This window comes from Ursus maritimus, unplaced genomic scaffold, assembly GCF_017311325.1.
Source record: "Ursus maritimus isolate PB19 unplaced genomic scaffold, ASM1731132v1 scaffold_23, whole genome shotgun sequence".
In the NCBI taxonomy this organism is placed as follows: domain Eukaryota; kingdom Metazoa; phylum Chordata; class Mammalia; order Carnivora; family Ursidae; genus Ursus; species Ursus maritimus.
Window position 1 is genome coordinate 41,676,321 of NW_024424786.1, and position 20,908 is coordinate 41,697,228.

At 55.4% G+C, this 20,908-nt stretch overlaps 1 protein-coding gene across 4 annotated transcripts in view; it reads left to right on the forward strand.

Moving 5' to 3' along the window:
- SYT12 (synaptotagmin 12) overlaps nucleotides 1-20,887 on the forward strand; it is a 21,701-nt gene extending 814 nt beyond the window's left edge. Inside the window, exons 1-8 of one of the 4 annotated variants that reach the window (XM_040639490.1) lie at nucleotides 1,615-1,719; nucleotides 7,946-8,002; nucleotides 11,450-11,643; nucleotides 13,811-14,203; nucleotides 17,205-17,420; nucleotides 18,073-18,193; nucleotides 19,092-19,225; nucleotides 20,583-20,887. In XM_040639490.1, coding sequence (XP_040495424.1) covers nucleotides 7,969-8,002; nucleotides 11,450-11,643; nucleotides 13,811-14,203; nucleotides 17,205-17,420; nucleotides 18,073-18,193; nucleotides 19,092-19,225; nucleotides 20,583-20,756 — 1,266 coding nt within the window. In that variant the 5' untranslated portion in view covers nucleotides 1,615-1,719; nucleotides 7,946-7,968 and the 3' untranslated portion in view covers nucleotides 20,757-20,887. Of the gene's footprint in view, nucleotides 1-1,614; nucleotides 1,720-7,945; nucleotides 8,003-8,425; nucleotides 8,650-11,449; nucleotides 11,644-13,810; nucleotides 14,204-17,204; nucleotides 17,421-17,809; nucleotides 17,908-18,072; nucleotides 18,194-19,091; nucleotides 19,226-20,582 lie in introns of those variants that run through there. The other 3 variants (XM_040639489.1, XM_040639491.1, XR_005837177.1) reach the window with 3 other exon arrangements.
- The last annotated feature ends 21 nt before the right edge of the window (nucleotides 20,888-20,908 follow it).

The window sequence follows — 20,908 nt, forward strand, 5'->3', positions numbered from 1 at the left end:
CCCACGAGCCTCAACTTCAGCTTTTTGCTGCCCCCACAGACGCCCACATCAAAGTTGCCCTTTAATGCGCTGATGGTGTGTCGAACTCATCACTCCCTCCAAAACCAGAAACCCTGTCATTCCCTCAGGCTTTGGTATCCTCCCATGGAAAACGGGCTCAATCATTCCAAAGCTGCAGGTGGCTGTGAAGATTCAATTAAATGAGAAATGGCAGTGAAAGCCCACAGCCCGGTGCCCAGGCCCTAAGGCCTCCAAGGGTCACACTGAATGCCCGTCCTCCGTTTTCTTCCAGACCCAGAAAATAAGTGGAGAACGGGGGTGCCCCTGTGGGTGCGGGTGAAACTGCATCCCTGGCTCCTCAGGGTCAAGCCTTCTAGGCTAAGGAAGTCCCCTCCCTGCAAGGCCAGCGCAGACCCAGCTTCTACTGAGAGGTCAGCGCCCACAGGTTGCTCTCAGCCGCAAAGGCCCAGAGCGTAGACGATCCAGGAACCACTGCAGCCTTTACACACTTGCTCCCCACTGAGATCCTCTCCCCTCTTCTCCACCTCATCCCAGATCCTCCAGGTCCTCCTGGAGGATTTCCCGGGTGCCCACAAGCCTGCTCTCTTGATCACTGTGCCCACGGCAGGTGGCATCTTCCCCCACACACCCTGGCCCCTCCTGATGCGTGTGTGCCTCCCTGCCAGACTGCGAGAGTAGGGGGGGACCTGTCCCCCTGTTCCGGGAACATGGAAGATCGCCCACACCTGGCACTCTGCCTAGAGTCCAGCGGGGGCGTCATAAATAGCTCCTGAATGATTCATTCATCCTTTTGGGAGAGAAAGCATGACCTCTAAGAGGTTAAGAGCATGGGCTTTGAAGACACACAGATGTAGGTTCAAGTCTGCCTCTGACCTTTGGCTCTGTGACCTTGGAAAGGTCATTGCACCTCTTTGAGGTGCGCTTCCTCATTAAAAACTGGTGTGACCACGACCCCATTAGGTCATCGTGAGCATTAAGTGAGATGATGTCGTTCTGCCCAATTACGGTGGGAGGGATAATTATCCATTCAGAGAAAGGGAAATCTCCCGCTCTTCCACCTTTTTTTCTCACCGGTTTCTGGGAGGCGCGCAGTTAGCAGGCCGGTTTTAGGGGAAAAGAAACTGAGGCCCAGAAAGGGAACAGGGTAACCCGGGGCTAGAATCCCTGGCCTGCAGACTCTGCATCCAGTACTCTTCCTGCCTCTCAGAGCCCCCGAGAGCACACTCCCCACCCCACCCACCCTTATCCACCGTCCTGGGAGTGAGGGGCTGGGCTCGGCCTTGAGCGACCCCCCAGGACTGCGGGGTGCGCTTGGGGATCTTGGGCTCAGACCCCGGAAGCGGCGCGGCTCCCGGGAGCGGAGAGAGCGCTCGGGGTTGTCACTTTAAATTAAGAGGGGCGGGAGGGGGCGGGCAAGCGCGAGGGAGCGCGCGGCGGGCTCCTGGGAGCGTGCCCGGACTGCGGCGCGCTCCCGTCTGCCGCCCCGGCCCGGCCGAGCCCCGGCCCGCGCCGCGCTCCTCCGAGGCGGCCGCCGGGCGACAACTGCAGGTAGTGGCGTTGCCGGCGACGTCCGGGCTTGGCGCCGGTGCGTGCGCGCTGCAGGAGGCCGGCCGGGAGCTGGGAACCGGGAGCCGAGAGTCAGGAGCCGGGAACCAGGGCCCGAGCGGGAGCTGAGAGGCGGCCCTCCGCGGAGCCGGGGTGAGTAGCACCCGACCGCCCCCCGCGCACCACCGGGAACTGGTCGGGCGCGGGACGCACGTAGCGCGCCCTCCCAGCGCCGCGAGTGGCCTCCGCGCACTCTGCACACACCCTCATCGCGCTTTCGCACACGTACGCCGGGCACAGAGCACGCCAGGCGCCCTTCCCGGCCCGGCCACTCCGCGCACTGCGCATCACATCGCGCCCCGCACGCCCGTCCCGCGTGTGCACACACGCGACTCACCCGGCCATTTACACGCCTCCCCGGCGCCCGTGCTACCCGAGCGCCCCTCACTTTTACGCTCAGCATCCTGACTGTCCCCACTGCCCCTGCCCCACCTCACACCCTCTCCCGACTCTTCCGGGTCAGTCCCCCGCACTCGGGTCCCCATATACCCTGGGGGTTCCGTGGCAGGGGTGCTGGGTCTTCAGGAAATGCTCCGGAGAGGCATGTCGCACCCCATCGCCAGGAGGCCCCGAGAGCTCGGGAGAGGATCGTCAGCCCCGTCCAGTGTCTCTGGCCTGGGTGTGGGGCTTTCCGGGGGCTCCTGGGAACCTTTGATACTGCTACTCTTTGGAAGAGGAAGCTTGCCGCGTCTCAGGGCCTGGGACTGCAGATTTGGGCTGATGAAGGGGTGGGAGTGGGGCCCAACATGGGGACCTGGAGCCAGGCCTGTGGATGGAGGAGACCTGAGCCAGCCATCTGGTGACCCCTCTTCCAGGGCTGCAGAAGAACTCTGTGCCCCCCTCCTCCATCAGTGAGGCCATCCTAGAGTGACTGGGAAACCTTCACCAAGGAATATCAGCCCCTTCTCCAAGCTAGGGAAGGGGACAGGTTTGAAGAGCAGTAGCAGTTGTGCTTCTTACTAGAAATGGGGAAACTGAGGCTCAGAGCAGACAGGAGTTCCAGCCAAGTTAACTCAGCCAGTCTGGAGAAGGGTCAAGACAAGTACCCAAGCCCCCTGCCTCCCCACTCTGAAATCCAAAACCTTCCCCTAGCTTGGGAGAGTGGAGGTTCCCAGTCTAGGGTTCAAGCTTGGATTCCGCCTCTTGGCTCTGGTGATGCTGGGCGAGTCATTTCCGGCACCTCAGTTTTCTTACCAGTACAATGGGCAGAGTACCAGCCTCCTCTGAGGGCGGCAGGGAGGACTTGAAATAAACATGGCGAGTCCTTGCTACAGTGCCTGGCACATGCCCAATAAATGCCAACCACCACCAGCCTAGCCAGTCTGTCCTGCGGTTTCTGTGGGCTCTAGGGGGATGGTAGCAGGAGGTGGTTATTTCAGGGGTGGGGGAGCACTTGAAAAAGATTTCAAACCTGAAGATCCTAAAGAGGTTCACAGCCCGGGAGGTCAAGGGTTGCCCTGTGCCCACGTCCTAATCCTTCCTATTATCTGCTGACCACAGGGGTGACGGGGGCAGTCAACACTTTGCTAGCCATAGATGTGATGTGGGGACACAGTGAGCGAGGAAATGGGGTGGGGGGAGCAGAGACATGGGACCCCTTTCCCCTGAGGAAGCACAAAATTCCTGGAAAGCCATTCCTCTGACAAGCCCAGAAGGGGCCTCGCCTGTGGTCAGATTCCAGTAAGACCAGTGACAGTTCTTCCCACCCACCTCCACCCCAAAAGGCCTGGTCAGGAGGTGGCATCGCGGCCAAGAGCCCAGGCCCAGATCCATCACACCTTGGCGCCAATCCCAGTGTTGCTACTCAGATGCCGAGTGACCTGGGGCCCCCGCTTCCTCATCTTTTAAAACGGGGACCCGTTTATCCAGTCAAGCGTCATGTCTGTATCGTGTGCCTGGTCCAGGCTAGGCTCCGAGCTGCGCGTTTAGCATGTGTTATGTTTGAGGCTTACAGCAGTCGGTAGCTATTGCCAGGTAGGTATGATTAAGTCTGGATTCGAACCTAGAGCTGTTTCCAGTGAGCAAGCCCCATGCAGTTCCGGCTTCGGGGGGTTGGGGCCAGAATGAATAGACTGGATGGAAAGGGTGCCAGAGAAGGGGGCATGGACTGAGGAGCTCAGGTGTGAGTTTGGGGCAGCTACGCCTCGTCCCTGTTGTGCCCCATTTCCTGTGCATCGGAAGCTCGGGGGAACTCTATCACAGGCTGCCCTGGCTCCCCGATGTGCCTTCTCCGCATCGTGTCGCGAGCTGAAGCCGCAGCCCCTCTGTCTGGTGGACCTCCGGGCTGACAGCGGGGGCCTGCCGGGGTTGTGGTCAGTGAGATGGGGCCAGGGGGTCTCCGGGCCGGTGAGGAGAGCCGTGAAGAAGGGCATTGGCCGCAGAGTGAGCTCTAGCTCAGTGTCTGCTCCCTGCTCACTGGTTGGGTGACCTTGGGCAAATTCACTGCCCTTCTCTGAGCCTCATCTTCCTCCTCTGTGGAACGAGGTTAATAACAGGATGTGGCCCATAGGGCTCTTGGGGGAGGTGATGTGGAAGACACAGGTGAAATCCTTGGGGGCTGTGGCTACGAATGCAAGAGGCACTGGACCGGGCAGGAGGCATGGCTGCCAGGACCAGCTCTACCACGGCTGGCTGTGTGGCTGTGGGCAAATCGCTGAGCCTTTCTGAACCTCTCATAGCTCATCCGAAAGCCTGCTTAACAGGCTCGTGAATGGAGGTGCTCCGGGGGCCAGCAGGTTCTGGAAATGAATGGAGGGATGGAAGGTGCCAGGCCTGAAGAACAGATGCCCTGTCCGAAGGGGCAGAGCCTACTCAGTTCCAGCTTTGGCAGTTTTGCAAGGCTGGGGGGAGACTGACCCACTGGCCCCCAGATCTTCTAACTTTTAAAGGGAAGCTGTAAATCCGGCTTCTTTTTTTTTTTAGAAATCTATTTTTAATGGGAAATTTCCCAGTTTTTAAATGTTGTCAACTCTCTTTAATTTAAGACAAATAAAACATATCTGCATGCTGGCAGTGCTGCCCACACGATTCTACTGCTCAGACTAGGGGTTAGTTAGGGGGCCTTCGGGGTGATTGTCAGGCCAGTAACCGCTGCAGCTAGTATTTACCAAGCCAGACTACACTTCTCATTCTACCCTCCTGGCACCCTGATAAGGTAGTCATGAGCCCCATTTTACAGTTGGGATGACTGAGGCTCAAAGCTAGTGAGGGGGCAGATCTGGGATTCAGAGCTGTGTGCAGGCTGCCCGCCCCCTCCCCCACCCCAGTTTTCTCCTCCCTCCCTCCAAGCAGATGTGCTCTGACTTCTGCCACTCTCTCGGGACCACTGCAGAAACTTGGGGCCTGGGTGTGCCTAGAATCATTCACACTTTCACTGAAATTACAGCTCCCAGGCCAGGGGTGTTAGAATGAGGGGTGTGGGGAAAGTGGGCAGTATGATAGTCTGGGGTCGGAGCTGGACCAGCCTCGGAGGGCTGGGGGCCCCTCCATGGCTCTAGGTCTGATATAGCGGATACGGGGTTCTGGCCCCTACCGGGTGGTACTTGCTACAGGGGTGTACCTGGCCCACGCTAGCCTGCCGCTGGCGTCGGCTGGCCCAGTGCGGCCTCACTCTGGAGGTCGGCTTGTGCCAAGTGAGCAGGAAAGAAAGCTGATGGCATTATGGGATTCCCAGCAAGGCAGAGGTGGGGTGGGACATGTGTGTTCACCTTAATGGATATGTGTTGGTGTGTCCAGACCCTGTTCTCCCGGGAACTAGGGCCACCTTGGACTTGTCCGCAGTGACCAATTTGGCCTGCACGTTCTTAGGAAAACTTTGAAACCATATGCCCGTCTGCAGTGAGGCACGGAAGTTAGGAGTGTGGAGCCAGATGGCCTGGGTTGGTTTCTTAGCTGTGTGGTTTGGGGCAAATGATTTTACCTTCAGGCCTCAGGACTCTCGCCTGCAAACCAGAGACGATAATATTATCTACCTCCTGGGATGGTTGGAGGATTAAATGAGGTAATACATATGCCAAATGCGTGGAACGGTGCTCTCGGGCGGAAGGAGTGCTCAGCAAGGTTAACTGTCATCTACAGCCCAGGGTCCCAGGAATGAGCTCCCCATTCGAGTGAGCACAGGTGAACCTCCCTGGTTAGCACCTCCCTTCTATCACCATGAAAGACCCACATCTCACTGGCTCATCATCAGGGTAGCTGGGAGCAAGGAGCTGTCTGGGCACCTGACAGAGCTTTGCCCCAGGCCTCTGTCCTGCCCCATTTTTCAAGGCCTCCTGCCCTAGGACTTCTGGCACTCCCATATGTGCTGAATAACCCTCTCTGAACCAAACTTCTCGGCTCTGGAGTCACAGATTAGGGAAAATCCCAGGATTCAGGAAAATGCTTACCCTCTGATTTGACCTCAATCCCCAAGGGAACCCACAAAATCCTTCCAGGGGTTGCAGACAGGCCAGCCAAGCCACAGCCCAGGAGCCTTTTGCCCTGTGGCTGAACAGTGTTCATATTTTTTGTGAATTGGTTACAACATTTAAAAATCAAGAAACTGCACATTAAAAAATCCAGGTATCTGGCTTTTCTTTAAAAAGCCAGAAGATAGATAGATAGATAGATAGATAGATAGATAGATAGATAGATAGAAAGAATAAAATGCCAGGAGATTGGGGCTCCTGGGTGGCTCAGTCAGTAGAACATGAAACAGTAGATCTCGGGGTTGTAAATTTGAGCCCCACATTGGGCATAGAGATTGCTTAAAAATAAAATATTTAAAAAAATAAAATCATATAAAGCCAGAAGATCCAGCAATGCTGGGTTGTCATTCCTGCAGAAACACAAAAACAGTGGCCCTTGGGCTGGCAAGCAACACCTGACCTGTTTGCAGCCCCCTCTGTGGGGGCGGGGCTGTCCTGTCCTCCGGTGCCCCTGGAGCTGAGGGGGACATGGTTATCCCAGCCTCCCTTATCCATTCCCTTAGCTCATGTCTGTGAGACAAGGTTACTTCTCAGCAGCAACAGTAATAAAACTATGAGCTGTCACCCTGGTTCAGGTAATGGCCTGTATGACTCCCGGACCTAGAACAACTGAGTCAGACCTTCGGCATTCTTAAGACTTGGAGTTGGAGGGGCGCCTGGGTGGCACAGCGGTTAAGCGTCTGCCTTCGGCTCAGGGCGTGATCCCGGCGTTCTGGGATCGAGCCCCACATCAGGCTTCTCCGCTATGAGCCTGCTTCTTCCTCTGCCACTCCCCCTGCTTGTGTTCCCTTTCTCGCTGGCTGTCTCTATCTCTGTCAAATAAAAAAAATCTTTAAAAAAAAAAAAAAAGACTTGGAGTTGGAGGGTGGGGTGGGGAGGAAACCATCCCGAGCAGTGAAAGGACCGATAATAGAATATGGCAGAAGTGCAGCCTTTCCTTTCCAATTGAAACAAAGCTTTTGAAGTCAGGCTTCGCGAACACGCCAAGGGCCCACGTTAATGAGTAGCAAAGAATCAAAGGATTGTTGCTGGTCGGATGTTGGTTGGATGGAAGTTGGTGGGATGGAAATGAGGTAGGGGTGCCAGATTTAGCAAATAGAAATGCAGGATTCCCAGGAACTTCTGAGTTTCAGATAAACAATGAATACTCATTTTTTTTTAGCGTAAGTATGTCCCAGATGATATTTGGGACATATTTACACTAAAAATAAATCAAATTCAATTGTCACTGGGCATCTTGCGTTTTATCTGGCAACCCGGAAATTAAGGTGGTCTTAGATAGTGGTTGAAAAGAGCTTTTTTTTTTTTTTTAAAGATTTTATTTATTTGACAGAGAGAGAGACAGCCAGCGAGAGAGGGAACACAGGCAGGGGGAGTGGGAGAGGAAGAAGCAGGCTCCCAGCGGAGGAGCCTGATGTGGGGCTCGATCCCAGAACGCCAGGATCACGCCCTGAGCCGAAGGCAGACGCTTAATGACTGAGCCACCCAGGCGCCCCTGAAAAGAGCTTTAAACACCAGTTTTTTTAATGCCATTTAATGGGCGCCTGGGTGGCTCAGTCGGTTAAGTGTTTGCCTTTAGCTCAGGTCATGATCCCAGGCTCCCAGGACTGAGCAGGGAGCCTGCTTCTCCCTCTGCCCCTCCCCCCATAAACAAACAAACAAACAAACAAATAAAATCTTTTTTAAAAAGCAGAATTTAAAAAAATAAAAATGCCATTTAAAAACCACCTCTCTTTGGCTGAGCTCTCCTCACAGGTGAATGTGAGCTCTGGACAGGCCCATGGGCATCGGGACGGTCAAAGCATAGCGTTGGGGTTGGTGGCCCCCTCTGCTGACTCTCTTTCCCCTTCCAGGCCCAGCTGCTGCAGCGGGCATCATGGCCATGGACGTGGCTGAATACCACCTGAGCGGTGAGTCCCAGCAGAAGCATGTCATCTCGCAGGGCCCTCCCACCAGGCCTGGGGTGAGGGGTGTTGGTGGGATGCCAGTAATGGCCCTATTTTACCGGTAAGGAGAGGGACTCGCCCAAGGTCCCACAGCCCTGGGGACACCGGTCTAGGTCCTGGCATGGCCTTGGACGCATGATGAAACCTCTCTGAGCCTCCACTTACTCATCTGCAAAATGGGGGCAGTGAGGCCTCCCTCAAGGACCGCTGGGAAGATTCAGTGACCAAGCTTACTTAAAGTGCCAACTCAGGCCGTTGCACGTGCCCTTCCCTTTGCCCAGAGCCCTTCCCCGCGTCTGCCTGGCTAAGCCCTTGAGACTGGCGTGGGGGGTCCAGGGGCAGATCTAGAGCCGGACTGGCAGTCAGCGAGTATCCTCTACCCCTCAGCTTCTGGGGTCTCAGCGGCTAATAGACAGTGAACTGCTGGACCGGGGCCTGGCCAGTGGCAGACAGTAAAGGAAGCTTTTGTGACCTGCCACCCGACCGCCTCCTCCACCTCCTCCTCGTTTCTGGTCCCAGCGGAGACCTCACTTCCCTTGGGAATCCTTCCCATCCCACCCGGGGCTGGCAGTCAATGAGATGAATAAATAAATTTGCATTAATAAGCATCATTTCGCGTCTCCTTCCTGGGGCTTTTCTTCTCCTGCCCCCTCTTCTGCCAACCAGGACGCTGGCTTCAGTCCCTCACCCCCCTGGGATCCTCACTCTCAGGGGAGCCTGGCTCTGCTGTGCTACGTCGCCTTGCCCATCGTCCGCTGGGACCTCAGAGCCCACCTGCTCGCCCACCCCCGCGACCACCCAGGCCCTGCTGGGAGCCTGGCGCAGCCCGGCTGGAGCCCCTCACATGTGCACCTCGCTGTCCAGTTTACCAGGCCCGTTCCCAGGCCACCCCTCTTCCAACAGACTCCCGGAACTTTCCTGGCTCGGCGGAGCTTGCCTGGGGCCCCGTAGATCTCTGCTGGGGTTTTGGTTAGCCCACAAATTACATTCCGTCAACGGAGGTCAGGAGAACACAGGGTTTGCTCACAGCCTCTCCATCCAGATTTCTTGCTCCTCTCAACTGTCCCTGGTCCCACCCAGCCCTTGTCCATAAGCTGTGTGATTTTTACATCCAAACTGTGTGGTTGGACCATGTCATGGATTCATTTTTTTTTCTTTCAACAATGCCCGAAACGTCTTTCTGCTTTGCCACAGTGACATCCTAATGACCTCAATTCTCAAAGGCCAGTGATATTTCCCTCCCAAGTCAGTACCACCTGGCCCCAGTGACCCCGTCAGGCTGTTTCCAGATTTCTCTTGTTATAAATACAGCCTCGATGACTCACACCAGATATAAAACTTCCTCGGATTTTTTCCACAAGATAAATTCCCCAGGGTGGGACTGTCCGCTTAGGGGGTGCGGTCATCTCCGCTCTCCAGAAGGGGAGGCTCAAGCTCAGACTGGCTAGGTGGCGGCCAGGCTCTGCATTTCTTACCCCTGGCCTTGGGCGGAGGGCTAGGCATGCTCTCTCGCCTCTCTGAGCCTCAGCTTTCCTCTGGCATGCTGAGTGCTGGATAAATGCCGGGGTTACAGGCCTGCTCTGGGGTGAGATAGTGTTGTGGATTCTGGCTAGAGCTGGTTAGCTGGGCTCAAGAGAGCAGGGCCAGGCTGAGTCTCCCACTGCCAGAGGGGCTGCCACTGCTGCGGGATCCCTTTGCAGCCTGGCTTCAGGGAAGGGGAAGCAAGGAGCTCCCCAGCCCCAAATGCCCCACTCCCTCTCTCTCCCACTGGACACTCTGAACACTCCGGGATTTGTACACCCCCTCCTCTTCTTGCCCTAAACTCCCAGTCTCTGGTGCCTTGGCCCGGCTCATCTCTTGCTCCTTCTTCATATCTCCGCTCAGATGTCTCTCCTCCAGGAAGCCCTCCAGGACTCTTCTCATCACTCTGTTTTGTCTATTTATTTGCCTACTTACCTCATCCCTAGACTGTGAACTACTGAAGGACAGGGACTGGGCCTGAGGCTGACTCCCTCACTGCAGGTGTTCAACAGATGTTGCCGTGATACATCTCCACCCCTGAAATGCCCTCCCCACCTCTTCCCACCCTGCTACCTCAGAACTGTGCGGGGTTGGGGCTGGGTGGGGCAGGGGTGACTCCTGCTTGCTCCGAAGTCTGACTGTCAGAGTTGGAATGCCAGGACTGCCCCTTCCTGGCTCTGTGCCCTTGGGCAAGGTCTTTATCCTTTGTGCATCTCAGTTTCCCCATTTGAACTGAGTATAGAGGCAGCACTGAGAATGTGCTAGAGAATCATGTTTGCCAACAGAAGGTCACTCCTGCTAGGTGAGAGCTCACCCAACGCAGTTGAGGGGGCAGTTAATTACTGTGTCTGGGGACAGTGAGGCTCACTGTCCTTTACTTCTCAGTGGAGAGAGAGCATTTGAGCATCTGGATTTGTCCCCAAGCCCTGCACAGCCAAAAAGCTACCTCTCACTTCTGGCTGAGACTTCTTTTTTTTTTTTTTTTTTTTTTTTTTTTTTTTTTGGTAGCAGCTTTATTGAGATAAAATTCACATACCGTACAATTTACCCGCCTCGGGCGTACAATTCAGTGGATTTAACCTATTTTGCACCCATCAACACTTGTACCTGTAAGAATATATTCATCATCCTCCAAAGCAGCCCTGTATTCTGCATTGCCCCCCAACCCCCCAGCCCCAATCGCTCATCAGCTTTCCATCTGTATGGATTTGCCCATTCTAGACATTTCATATAAATAGAATCACACGACATGTGGTTTTTTGTGACGGGCGTCTTTCACTTAGCCTGATGTTTCCAAGCTTCATCTGTGTTGCGACATGTACCAGTACCTTTATGCCACCAAATTATATTCCGTTGTATGGATGGACTCCATTTGATTTATCCATCCATCAGTTGATGGACATTGGGTTGTTCTAGATAAGGTTGAGGCAAAAACAGGGTCGTTTCTCCCCCCCCCAACCCCCTCCCTCTTCCCCCAGACCTCAACGGGCTGCTTTGATTATCTGGAAGCAAGAGGTCTTTTGAAGGCTATAAGATAACTGAACTCAAAAGAGGGAAGAATAACCCTATTTGTTTAAAGCCTAGGCAAAGTTTAACCATTGTTCGCAGCTCTTCCTCTGATCTAGCCAAGCGTCCCCACTGCCATCCTATTCTGGTAGAAATGTATGCTTTTGTAGAAGAGGGGATAGAAGAAATCACAGAGTACGTATGTCTTATTCAACCCTGGATGCCCTAGCAGCTGGCACTGAGCCTGGTGCGTAGTAGTCACTCAGTAAATATTTGTTCCATGAATAAAGAAGTCAGTGCTGAACTACCTGCTCCTTGGGTGGGAGTCTGTAACCAGTGGGGGACCCCAGAGCCTACTAATGAGAGGCTGCCCTTGCCTTGCAGTCATCAAGAGCCCCCCTGGCTGGGAGGTGGGTGTCTACACTGCTGGGGCCCTGGCACTGCTGGGAATTGCAGCTGTGAGTCTGTGGAAGCTCTGGACATCGGGGAGCTTCCCCAGCCCCTCCCCGTTCCCAAACTACGACTACAGGTACCTTCAGCAGAAGTACGGGGAGACCTACGCAGAGGCCAAGCAGAAGGTGAGGTTTCTGCTCTCTCCAGACGGCCTCTCCTCCCTCCCCACTCCCTTGTTCTCTCCTGGTTAATCTCCTCCTGTGAACAGGGACCCTTGCCCCCTTCCATGTCTCCACCATAACCCAGTGCTGCAAAATCCGTGGCCACTTGGTGAGGGAATGACTGTTTTCCATTTTAAAAACCATCCAGTGAAAACTATAGGAAAATGCAAATAAGAAAAACCTCTCCCCGAATGCTACCACCCAGAGGCGAATAACTGTGAACTGTATTTTAACTACTAACATTTCGATTTATTTCTTTCCAGTACTTTTAATCTACCCTCCAGTCTTTTTTTCCATGCATAGTTTTTATACAATGGGTGTCATTTCTACATACACTTTTATACCCTGCTCTTTTTATCTCACGGCTGAAGCGTTTTCCCATATTGTTGAGCTGCCATCATAAAACATCTTTTTTTTTTTTTTAAGATTTATTCACTTACTTTAGAGAGAGAGAGCAGGGGGCAGGGGCAGAGGGAGAGAGGTCTTAAGCAGACTCCACACAACCCTGAGATCATGACGCGAGCTGAAACCAAGAGTCGGATGCTTAACCAACTGAGCCACCCAGAGGCCTCATAAACATCGTTTCAACGGCTGTGTCAGATTCCTTTTGATGTGTGTGCCATGGTTTATTAAGTGCCATTATAAATAATGCAGTGAATGTTTTATATGTAAAACTTTGTCTTCATTTGGGATTATGTACTTTGAGTGGATGCCCAGATGTGGAAATATTGTGTCAGGGAGTACAAACATTTTTAGGGCTCTCAATATATGTTGCTGAATGTTTCATCATTAGACACTTGGCAGAGAATTTTTCTAACATCACGTAGAGTTCCAGAGAGCACAGCCAGGATCTGTTGTTACCGGTTCGGGGCCCCGCATGCTCATTCGTTTGGGGTGTGAGGGGCCTGTCTCCCTTTCTGTTGGCGGGCACTGTACATTGGCACAACTTTTCCAGAGAGCATTTTGGCAACATGCGTCAACAGCTTTCAAAAGGACCGTGTCCTCTGAGCTAGGATTTTAAGAAAGCTATTTGATGCTGCATTATTTATATTTGCAAAAAATAAGGAACAACATAAATGTCCAACAGTAGGGGGATAGTGAAGTACAGCTATCCACTCAATGACAGATTGGAGCCCATTAAAAATTATGGTAATGAAGATATGCAGCAACAGGGGAGATGCTTATGGTACAAAGGCTTTTGTGTTCTCAAATCCCAATTTATAGAAAAGAAAATTTTAAGCATTAGGGAGAGTGTTACCCAAAGTGGAAAACTTCTCCTTTCGTAAATGTTTTGGTCAACATCCTTTGAGGCTGCCCTATCGTCTGTTGAGTAACTCTACTCTAAAATTCTTACCCATTCCCTTCTGCTGGAAACTTAGATTACTAACGACTTTCCCTTTTTATAAACATCACTGCAGTGAACATCTTTATGTATGGAACTCAGTCCTCATCACTAAACATTTTGAGAAAAAGCTTTCTTCCTTTGTGGTTAGGGAGAGAAAATTGAGTGACATAAAATAGCATTAGACAAGGGCCTTCCATGGGATGCCTGGGTGGCTCAGTCAGTTAAGCATCTGCCTTTGGCTTGGGTCATGGTCCCAGGGTCCTGGGATCAAGTCCTACATTGGGCTTCTTGCTCAGTGGGGAGCCTGCTTCGCCCTCTGCCCCTACCCCTGCTTGTGCTCTCTCTTTCTCTCTCTCTGACAAATGGATAACTAAAATCTTTAAAAAAATTTTTTTTAATTAAAAAAAATAAACAAGGACCTCCCTGGGGTGCCTGGGTGGCTCAGTTGAGCATCAGACTCTGGGTTTTGACCCAGGTCCTGATCCCATGGGTTGTGAGATCGAGCCCCACACTGGGCTCCACGCTCAGTGGGAGTCTGCTTGGACTTTCTCTCTGCTCTTCCCCGTGCTTGTGTTCTCTACTTCTCTCTCTCTCTGTGTCCCCATTCCTCTCTCAAATAAATAAATAAATCTTTAAGAACAAAAAACAAAAAAACCAAGGACCTTCCTAACTAAGACATGCATTGTTCTGCAAAAGGGGAACTAGAGGTGCCTCGAATGAACCCAGCTCACAAGACCATGCCTATTGCACTCGTGATGCTCCCGTGTCCCTTTTTCTCACCCCCAGAGAGTGCCTGCCTGGAATGCCCAGCGGGCCAGCACTCGGGGACCAGCCAGTCGCAAAGGCAGCCTCAGCATTGAGGATACCTTTGAGAGCATCAGCGAGCTGGGGCCCCTGGAGCTGATGGGCCGGGAGCTGGACGTGGCCCCCTACGGGACCCTCCGCAAGTCGCAGTCGGCTGACTCCCTGAACTCCATCTCCTCCGTGAGCAACACCTTCGGGCAGGACTTCACACTGGGCCAGGTGGAGGTGAGCATGGACTACGATGCGGCTTCCCACACGCTCCACGTGGCCGTGCTGCAGGGCAAGGACCTCCTGGAGCGGGAAGAAGCCGGCTTCGAGTCCTGCTTCATGCGCGTCAGCCTGCTGCCCGATGAGCAGATCGTGGGCATCTCCCGGGTAAGTGGGGCCCGGGCAGGGGTGTGCTCTGGGCTCCCAGGGTCCTCCCCAGACAGGCGGGTCTGCACGGCCAGGCCGGATGTGAGGAGGGGGCTACAGGCAGCTTTGCATGCTAATCCCAGAGCCGAAGGTGCCACTAACCCAAGCACTCACATGGGGCTCCGTGCTCAGCAACCCTACCACGTGAGCCCAGTGTGTGCTAATTGTCCTTTTCCACACCTGTCCCCTGGGTCAGCTGAGGGTCCTGGCAGGAAAGGAATGACATGTTCAAGTTGGCTAATTTGGGGAGAGCTTAATAACAGGACTGTGAACGATGGTATGGGTGAGGGGCGCCTGGGTGGCTGAGTCGGTTAAGCATCCAACTTTTGATTTCGGCTCAGGTCATGATCTCAGGGTCGTGGGATCGAGCCCTGTGTCAGGTTCCACGCTCAGCAGGGAGTCTGCTTGAGATCCTGTCTCTCCCTCTTCCTCTGCTCCTCCTCCCCCCCGTCTCTCCCCACCACCTAAAATAAGTAAATAAATCTTTAAAAACAACAACAACAACAACAACAACGGTGTGGGTGGGGTATAGGGCAACCTCAGAGATGGAGTGGACACTCTTCTGAAGGGTTAAGGGGAAGGGGAGTCTACCGGACCCAAAAGGAGAAAGGCGTGTAGAGGGACCACCTTGACAGGTGCTCTGTCCTGTGGTCAAGGGAATGACATGGTCAGACCACACCAGTACTGCAGAGAAGGACCCAGGGAATAAGCACCCCGAGCTTCCTCTGACCTCTGGTTTCCCTTGAGTGACCCCCACTGTCCAATCCCACCGGAGGCCAGAGGCTAAGGGAGCCTGTTGATCAGCCCATGGAGGTCAGTTCCGGGGTCGAGAGCACGGGGTGGGGTGGCAAAAGGAGACACCTAGCACCATCCCGCACTAGGCTACCCCTCGCGGGTCCTGCTATCTTGCCAAGAGGGAGCAAAGCCTTCCTGAGACACACTCCCCTCCAGGCTGGATTAAGGGTAAAAGGGGTCCAGACGCCATGCCTGGGAGTCCTCTGAGGTGGGCAAGGTTGATACCCCGTGGCCTCTAACTGGAGTAGGAGGAGCCTGAGGGCCCGTGGGACCAAGTGGTTTCTGACTCCTCAGAAACCCGTGTCCAGTCACACTTACCATGTTGAAGTTGGCTGTCCCTCAGTGGTGGACACGGTCATCCCTCTCCCACCCCACGCTGCCCCCCTCACTCGGATGGCCAACCACTGAGCATAGCCCAGTACGTGTGGGGCCCAAGAGAGGCAGTCTAGTGGGCGATGAGGAGCAGAACCCTAAAACCTCACTGTCGGGGTTCCAGTAGCAGTTTCCCACTTCCTAGCAGCGTGACCTTGGATAAGTCAGGTAAGCGCTCCACGACATGGTTTCCCCATCTGTCAAATGGGCACCCTAACCCTTGAGGAAGGGATGTATTAATATACGCAAAGTCCTCAGCCCAGTCGCTGGTGAGCACTCAATAGATTGTCTCTCAGGACCATGAAGTGTCCCTGTTGAGCCTGGATCCACGCTGCCGATGGCCTGGACTGCCTAGAAGATCCTGGGTGGTTCCAGACACCTTCCTTGAGGAGGGACATCGGTAGACAGGAGCCACCACAGCCTGATGCGTGCTGAGAACCTGGTTCACAGAGCCCATCCATCGTGATTCTCTCATTCACCCCAGCGGGATGCACTGAGGGCATCTTGTCGCTGAGGAGGTTCAAGAGAGTGCTTTGCCCAACACAACGCCAGCCGAGTGAGCAGCAGACCCAGGGCTTGGCCCCGGTGTTCCCGTGCCCCTCCCCCCATGTGCTCGTAAAGCACAACACACAGAGAACGGATGGTCGGGGAACCCGAGCCCCTGTGGGCAAGGGACGGCAAAGTGGCTCATTTGGCAGGAGGGAGAGATGGGTCTGGAAGATCATGAAGAGGTCAATGACGAGGTCAGGATCAGGTGGTGGACTTTATTCCACAGGGGAAGGAGCCCTTGAAGATCCTCAAGCAGGGAACTGGGTGGGGAATGTGGCTCCCAGGGAGCAGTGGAAGAGGAACCGTCCCACAACCCGGGCAGGGACCAAAGAGTGTGCTTCAGTGCACCCGGAGGCGTTGGCGGATTTATTCTCGAGAAGCCAGGCTTCTTAGCATCACAGCCCAGCCAGTCCCAGCAAGTAGGTGGCTGCCCCCAGGCTGGGCAACCCCCCAGCTTCAGGCAAGGTGCCAGGGATGAGAGCTCCTCTCTAAATATTGCCAGGCAGTGACTAAGGCAGCCCCCAGTGGGAGGGGGAGCCGTGCCCGCCAGGGCAGCTTCCCAGGAGGCCTGCCCACGGCTTCCTGGGAGGAGGCCACAGGCTCCCATCAGGCAGGACTGGACTTGGAAGCGGAGTCTGCCCAGCCTCGCCTCGTCAATCCATCCATCCGTCCATCCCACGACATTCAGACCATCCTGGGCCAGGCTCTGCAGGGGCTGGGACATCAGCGGCTCTCAACTCCACGATCATCTGTACTTACTGCATGCCTGGCCCGGAGCTGGACCTGAACACGTGCGAGGAAGAGGAGACTGGTTGAACCAGGACAACACAAGGGTTCTATGGAGCCATGGGCACCGAGGGTGGGAATTAGTTGGTGTCAGATTACGGAAGCTTCGAATGCCAGGCCACCAGATTGGCCACCACGGAGAGGAAGACGGGGGCTTTTAAATCCCCAGGGCTGGGGTGCCTGACTCGTTCAGTCGGTAGAGCACGTGACTCTTAATCTCAGGGTCGTGAGTTCAAGCCCCACGGTGGGCATGGAGCCTACATTAAAAGAAAAAAAAAAAAAGTCCTCAAGCCTGAGCCACGAAAGGAAGAATTGGCATTGAGGTTGTGGGGGCAGCAGAGCCGGGACTCTAGCCAAGGCCTCTGGACTCTCTGTCCAGTGCTCTCCCCCTACCATAGGCCCCTGGCTGCCACCCCCTCCCCAGAGTTGGCGCTCCCTCCATGTCCCTTTCTCTCTACAGATCCAGAGGAATGCCTATTCCATCTTCTTCGATGAGAAGTTCTCCATACCCCTGGACCCTGCCGCCCTGGAAGAGAAGAGCCTGCGGTTTTCTGTGTTCGGCATCGATGAGGATGAGCGGAACGTCAGCACGGGGGTGGTCGAGCTGAAGCTCTCTGTGCTCGACCTCCCGCTCCAGCCCTTCGGCGGCTGGCTGTACTTGCAGGACCAGAACAAGGTCAGTCCGCCCGTGAAGAGATGGTCACACATGCCTCTCCCACAGGGGGGACCCCACTGTCCTCCGCAACAGCCCAAAGCCCGACATTCTTTAGGAAATGAGAGAAAGAGGCCTAAGCCGCGTTCAAGGAACCTCAGTTTACCGCATGAAATGAAGATGCTCTAACCACCGTTTACTGCTCTTCTGCTCCAACCACCAGACCTTCAGAAGCTCTATTCCTAGAGGGTTTCTGTCGGGAGGTGCTCTGGCACTGAAGGGAGCTTTTGCAGACGCAGGCCGAGCTGAGGTTTACCTTTAGAAGTGTAGGAGTGCTTGGGGAGCGTCGCGGTTATTTAAGCAAATGATCTACCAGTCCTAGTCCACTCAGACCTCTATGTGCTGCTACACAGTGTTTTCCCTGGACTGGAAGGAGCGACCCTAACTGCGTTTGCTGGTCACATTTGACAGGCGGCCCCTGGCCCTCCTTCCAAGGCAGGACCCACAGCCGGTAGGAGGGAGGGACGGTACACAGTTCGTGGAATGGGGGGTTGGGGTCCCTTTCTCAAGCCCACCAGCCTGGTGCCTGGTGAAAGGGCAAGAGCAACAACTTCTCAGTGGAGAAGGAAGCTTCTCCCTTTCCCTGGACCCCTCAAGTCACTCACGTGTCCTCCAGGCTGCCGACGCCGTGGGCGAGATCTTGCTGTCCCTCAGCTACCTCCCGACGGCTGAGCGCCTCACGGTGGTGGTGGTGAAAGCCAAGAATCTCATCTGGACCAACGAGAAGACCGCAGCAGGTAAGGCCCTGCTGGCTGCCTGGCTCCTTCGTGCGGGCTGGCGGGAGCGGTGGCCCAGCTGCTAAGCCGGGGGCGCCCGGAAGCATCAGCAGGTGCGGGGCATGGTGCCGGGCCCCTCCACCCCGGTCTTGGCTGAGCCCAGGAGCCATGCACAGTGGGAAAATCAGTCTCGCTGGGGAAAGTTGAGAGCAGCAGAGGGTGGCAGGGAACCCCCGTGAGGGACAGGTGGGAGTCTGAGAGCAGGAGGCTGGGGCCCTGGGAAGGAACCAAGGTGGACACCCGCTTCCCAGAACTGGAATTCATGGCGGAGGCTCCATTCCCAGGTTGGATGGCATCCCAGATCCTAAACAGGGACCAGGGCCCCCAGGATGGCGTGGGTGCTGGGCAGGACCTGATGCCCCCAGNCAGCAGGAACAGAACTGAAAACAGAGGGCTGGGGAGCCCAACCTGCCCAGGAGCTGGGGGAGATCCAGGGTCCAGGCGGGTACAGCAAGGACACCCAGTGGGCGGAGGGTGACAAGCAGAGCGTGACTTGTTATTTCAGAGTCAGGCTCCGCTGAGCGGGCGCAGGGTGACTCAGGGCTGACGTCTGTGCTCATTATAGAATGAGAAGTGGTGGGTCTGCCGACTCCGCTGAGCGCCACGGGCGGGGAGCACGTGCGGGGGCCAGGAGGCGGGCTGCCTGAGCCCAAAGCCCAGCTCTCCTCCGGACTCGTGCACGAGCCTCAGTTTTCTCATCTGTAAAATAGGAAAGAAATAAAGGCCAATGGCAGGACGGCAGGAGATAGTGACAGCGATGAAGGTTTGGCGCATGTGGAGCCAGCGGGCCACTAGGACTGGGCCCTCTGCCAGGGGAACGTGGCCCTGGCCCTGACCCCCACCTCTCGCTCGTCCACAGACCCCTTCGTCAAGGTGTACCTGCTTCAGGATGGGCGGAAGATGAGCAAAAAGAAGACGGCCGTGAAGAGGGCTGACCCTAACCCAGTGTTCAACGAAGCCATGATCTTCTCGGTGCCGGCCATAGTACTCCAGGTGGGGGGCGGCCCAGGCAGGGGGGCCGCTCCGGCCGCCTGGCCTCGCGTCTCAGGGCTCCCGCAGGTGGCAGTGGTTTGCCTCAAGCCCTCCCCTTTCTAGTGGAGAGGCATTTATAGAGCACCCACTAGGTACCAGTCCTATGGTGAAAGCTGGGGGCACAGGCGCTGCCTCCTTGGTGCTCACGAGGGACAGGCAGAAAGTCCCCGGACCATTCTAATCCACTAAGAGCATACCGCACTTTGGCAGTCAGGGGCGTTTTTGCAGGAGGTGCGAGCTAAGCCGAAATCTGGGGGAAGACAGTACCCAGTGGGTCTACAAAGGCCTGGAGATGAGCCAGGGCTAACCCAAGGGCCCACAGTTCTGGCCCTAAATCTCTGGAGACTACCTGAAGAGGCCCTGCTGAGTCCCCCCCCACCCCCCCCCCCCCCGGGAGAGCCCCTCCCCGGCACAAATACCACAGACTAAGCCTGGGGGGCTACAGAGGATGGGGCCTGTGCCACACCAGTGGCCCTGCTGGCATGCCTCTGAGGATGGGGAGCTTACCACCTCCCCTCACTACCTCCTTCCATCCTTGGGCATTCCTGACCGTGAGAACATCCTTTTGTGCCTTGAGCCAAAACCACATGCTGCACAGAACCCACCTACTCCGACACCCATCTGAACTTGAAAGCGCAGAACTCTGCCTCACTCCGAGAGTTCCCAATCCAGGCAGACATCCCGGCATCTCTGGTTGGCGCTGGGTGTTGCCTTGTCCTGCCGCCGTCATGGGACCAACTGTCCGCCTGTCCCCTTCTTCCCCCAGGTGGCCGCAGTGTCACTACTCCACAGCCTCCAAGGGCTGGGAAACCTCTTAGGACCTGGGGCGGGGGGAGGCGGGGGAGGAGGGGCAGGAGGAGGAGGAGGAATAGGAGGAGGGAGGTCAGGCTCAGTTTTCGTTTCAAGCTCAACCACTTTGATCTCAAGTACATTCTTTTCCTTCCTCAGCTATGAGTCCAACATGTGATTATGTTAGGAATAATGAGACATCTAAAATGCTCCATGTGCAGGCACTGTTCTAAGCACTTGACACATTTTAACCCATTTTGTTCCCGGAACAGGTAGGAACTAATATTATTACCATTTTACAGATGGGGAACTAAGGTAGGAAGAGCCCAAGTCACTGCCCAAGGTCACATGGCAAGGCAGGTGGTGAGGCCAGCATTTGAACCTGGCAATCCAGCGCTACCACTATGTAGGGAGGCAGCAACAGAAGCCTAGAGGCAAGCAGATTAGGGTAAGGATTCAGGGAGCCACACCTGGCCCCCTGCTGGGGCCTGGCACCCGGTCCCCAGCACCCATGTCACTTCCTCCCCAGGACCTGTCTCTCCGTGTGACGGTGGCTGAGAGTAGCAGCGACGGCCGAGGGGACAACGTGGGCCATGTCATCATTGGGCCGTCCGCCAGCGGCATGGGCACCACACACTGGAACCAGATGCTGGCCACGCTGCGCAGGCCCGTGTCTATGTGGCACCCCGTTCGGCGAAACTAGCAGCCGGCAAAACGGGCCAGGGTGGGCACAGAGCTGCCCGGGGCCTGGCCCAAGCTCGGCTCCGATGCCCCTCCCTAGTCCAGCGGGAGCCATGAATGCTGGGGTCCCCCACCGGAGCCCCCATGAGCCATCTTGGTCCTTCTGTCCAGACT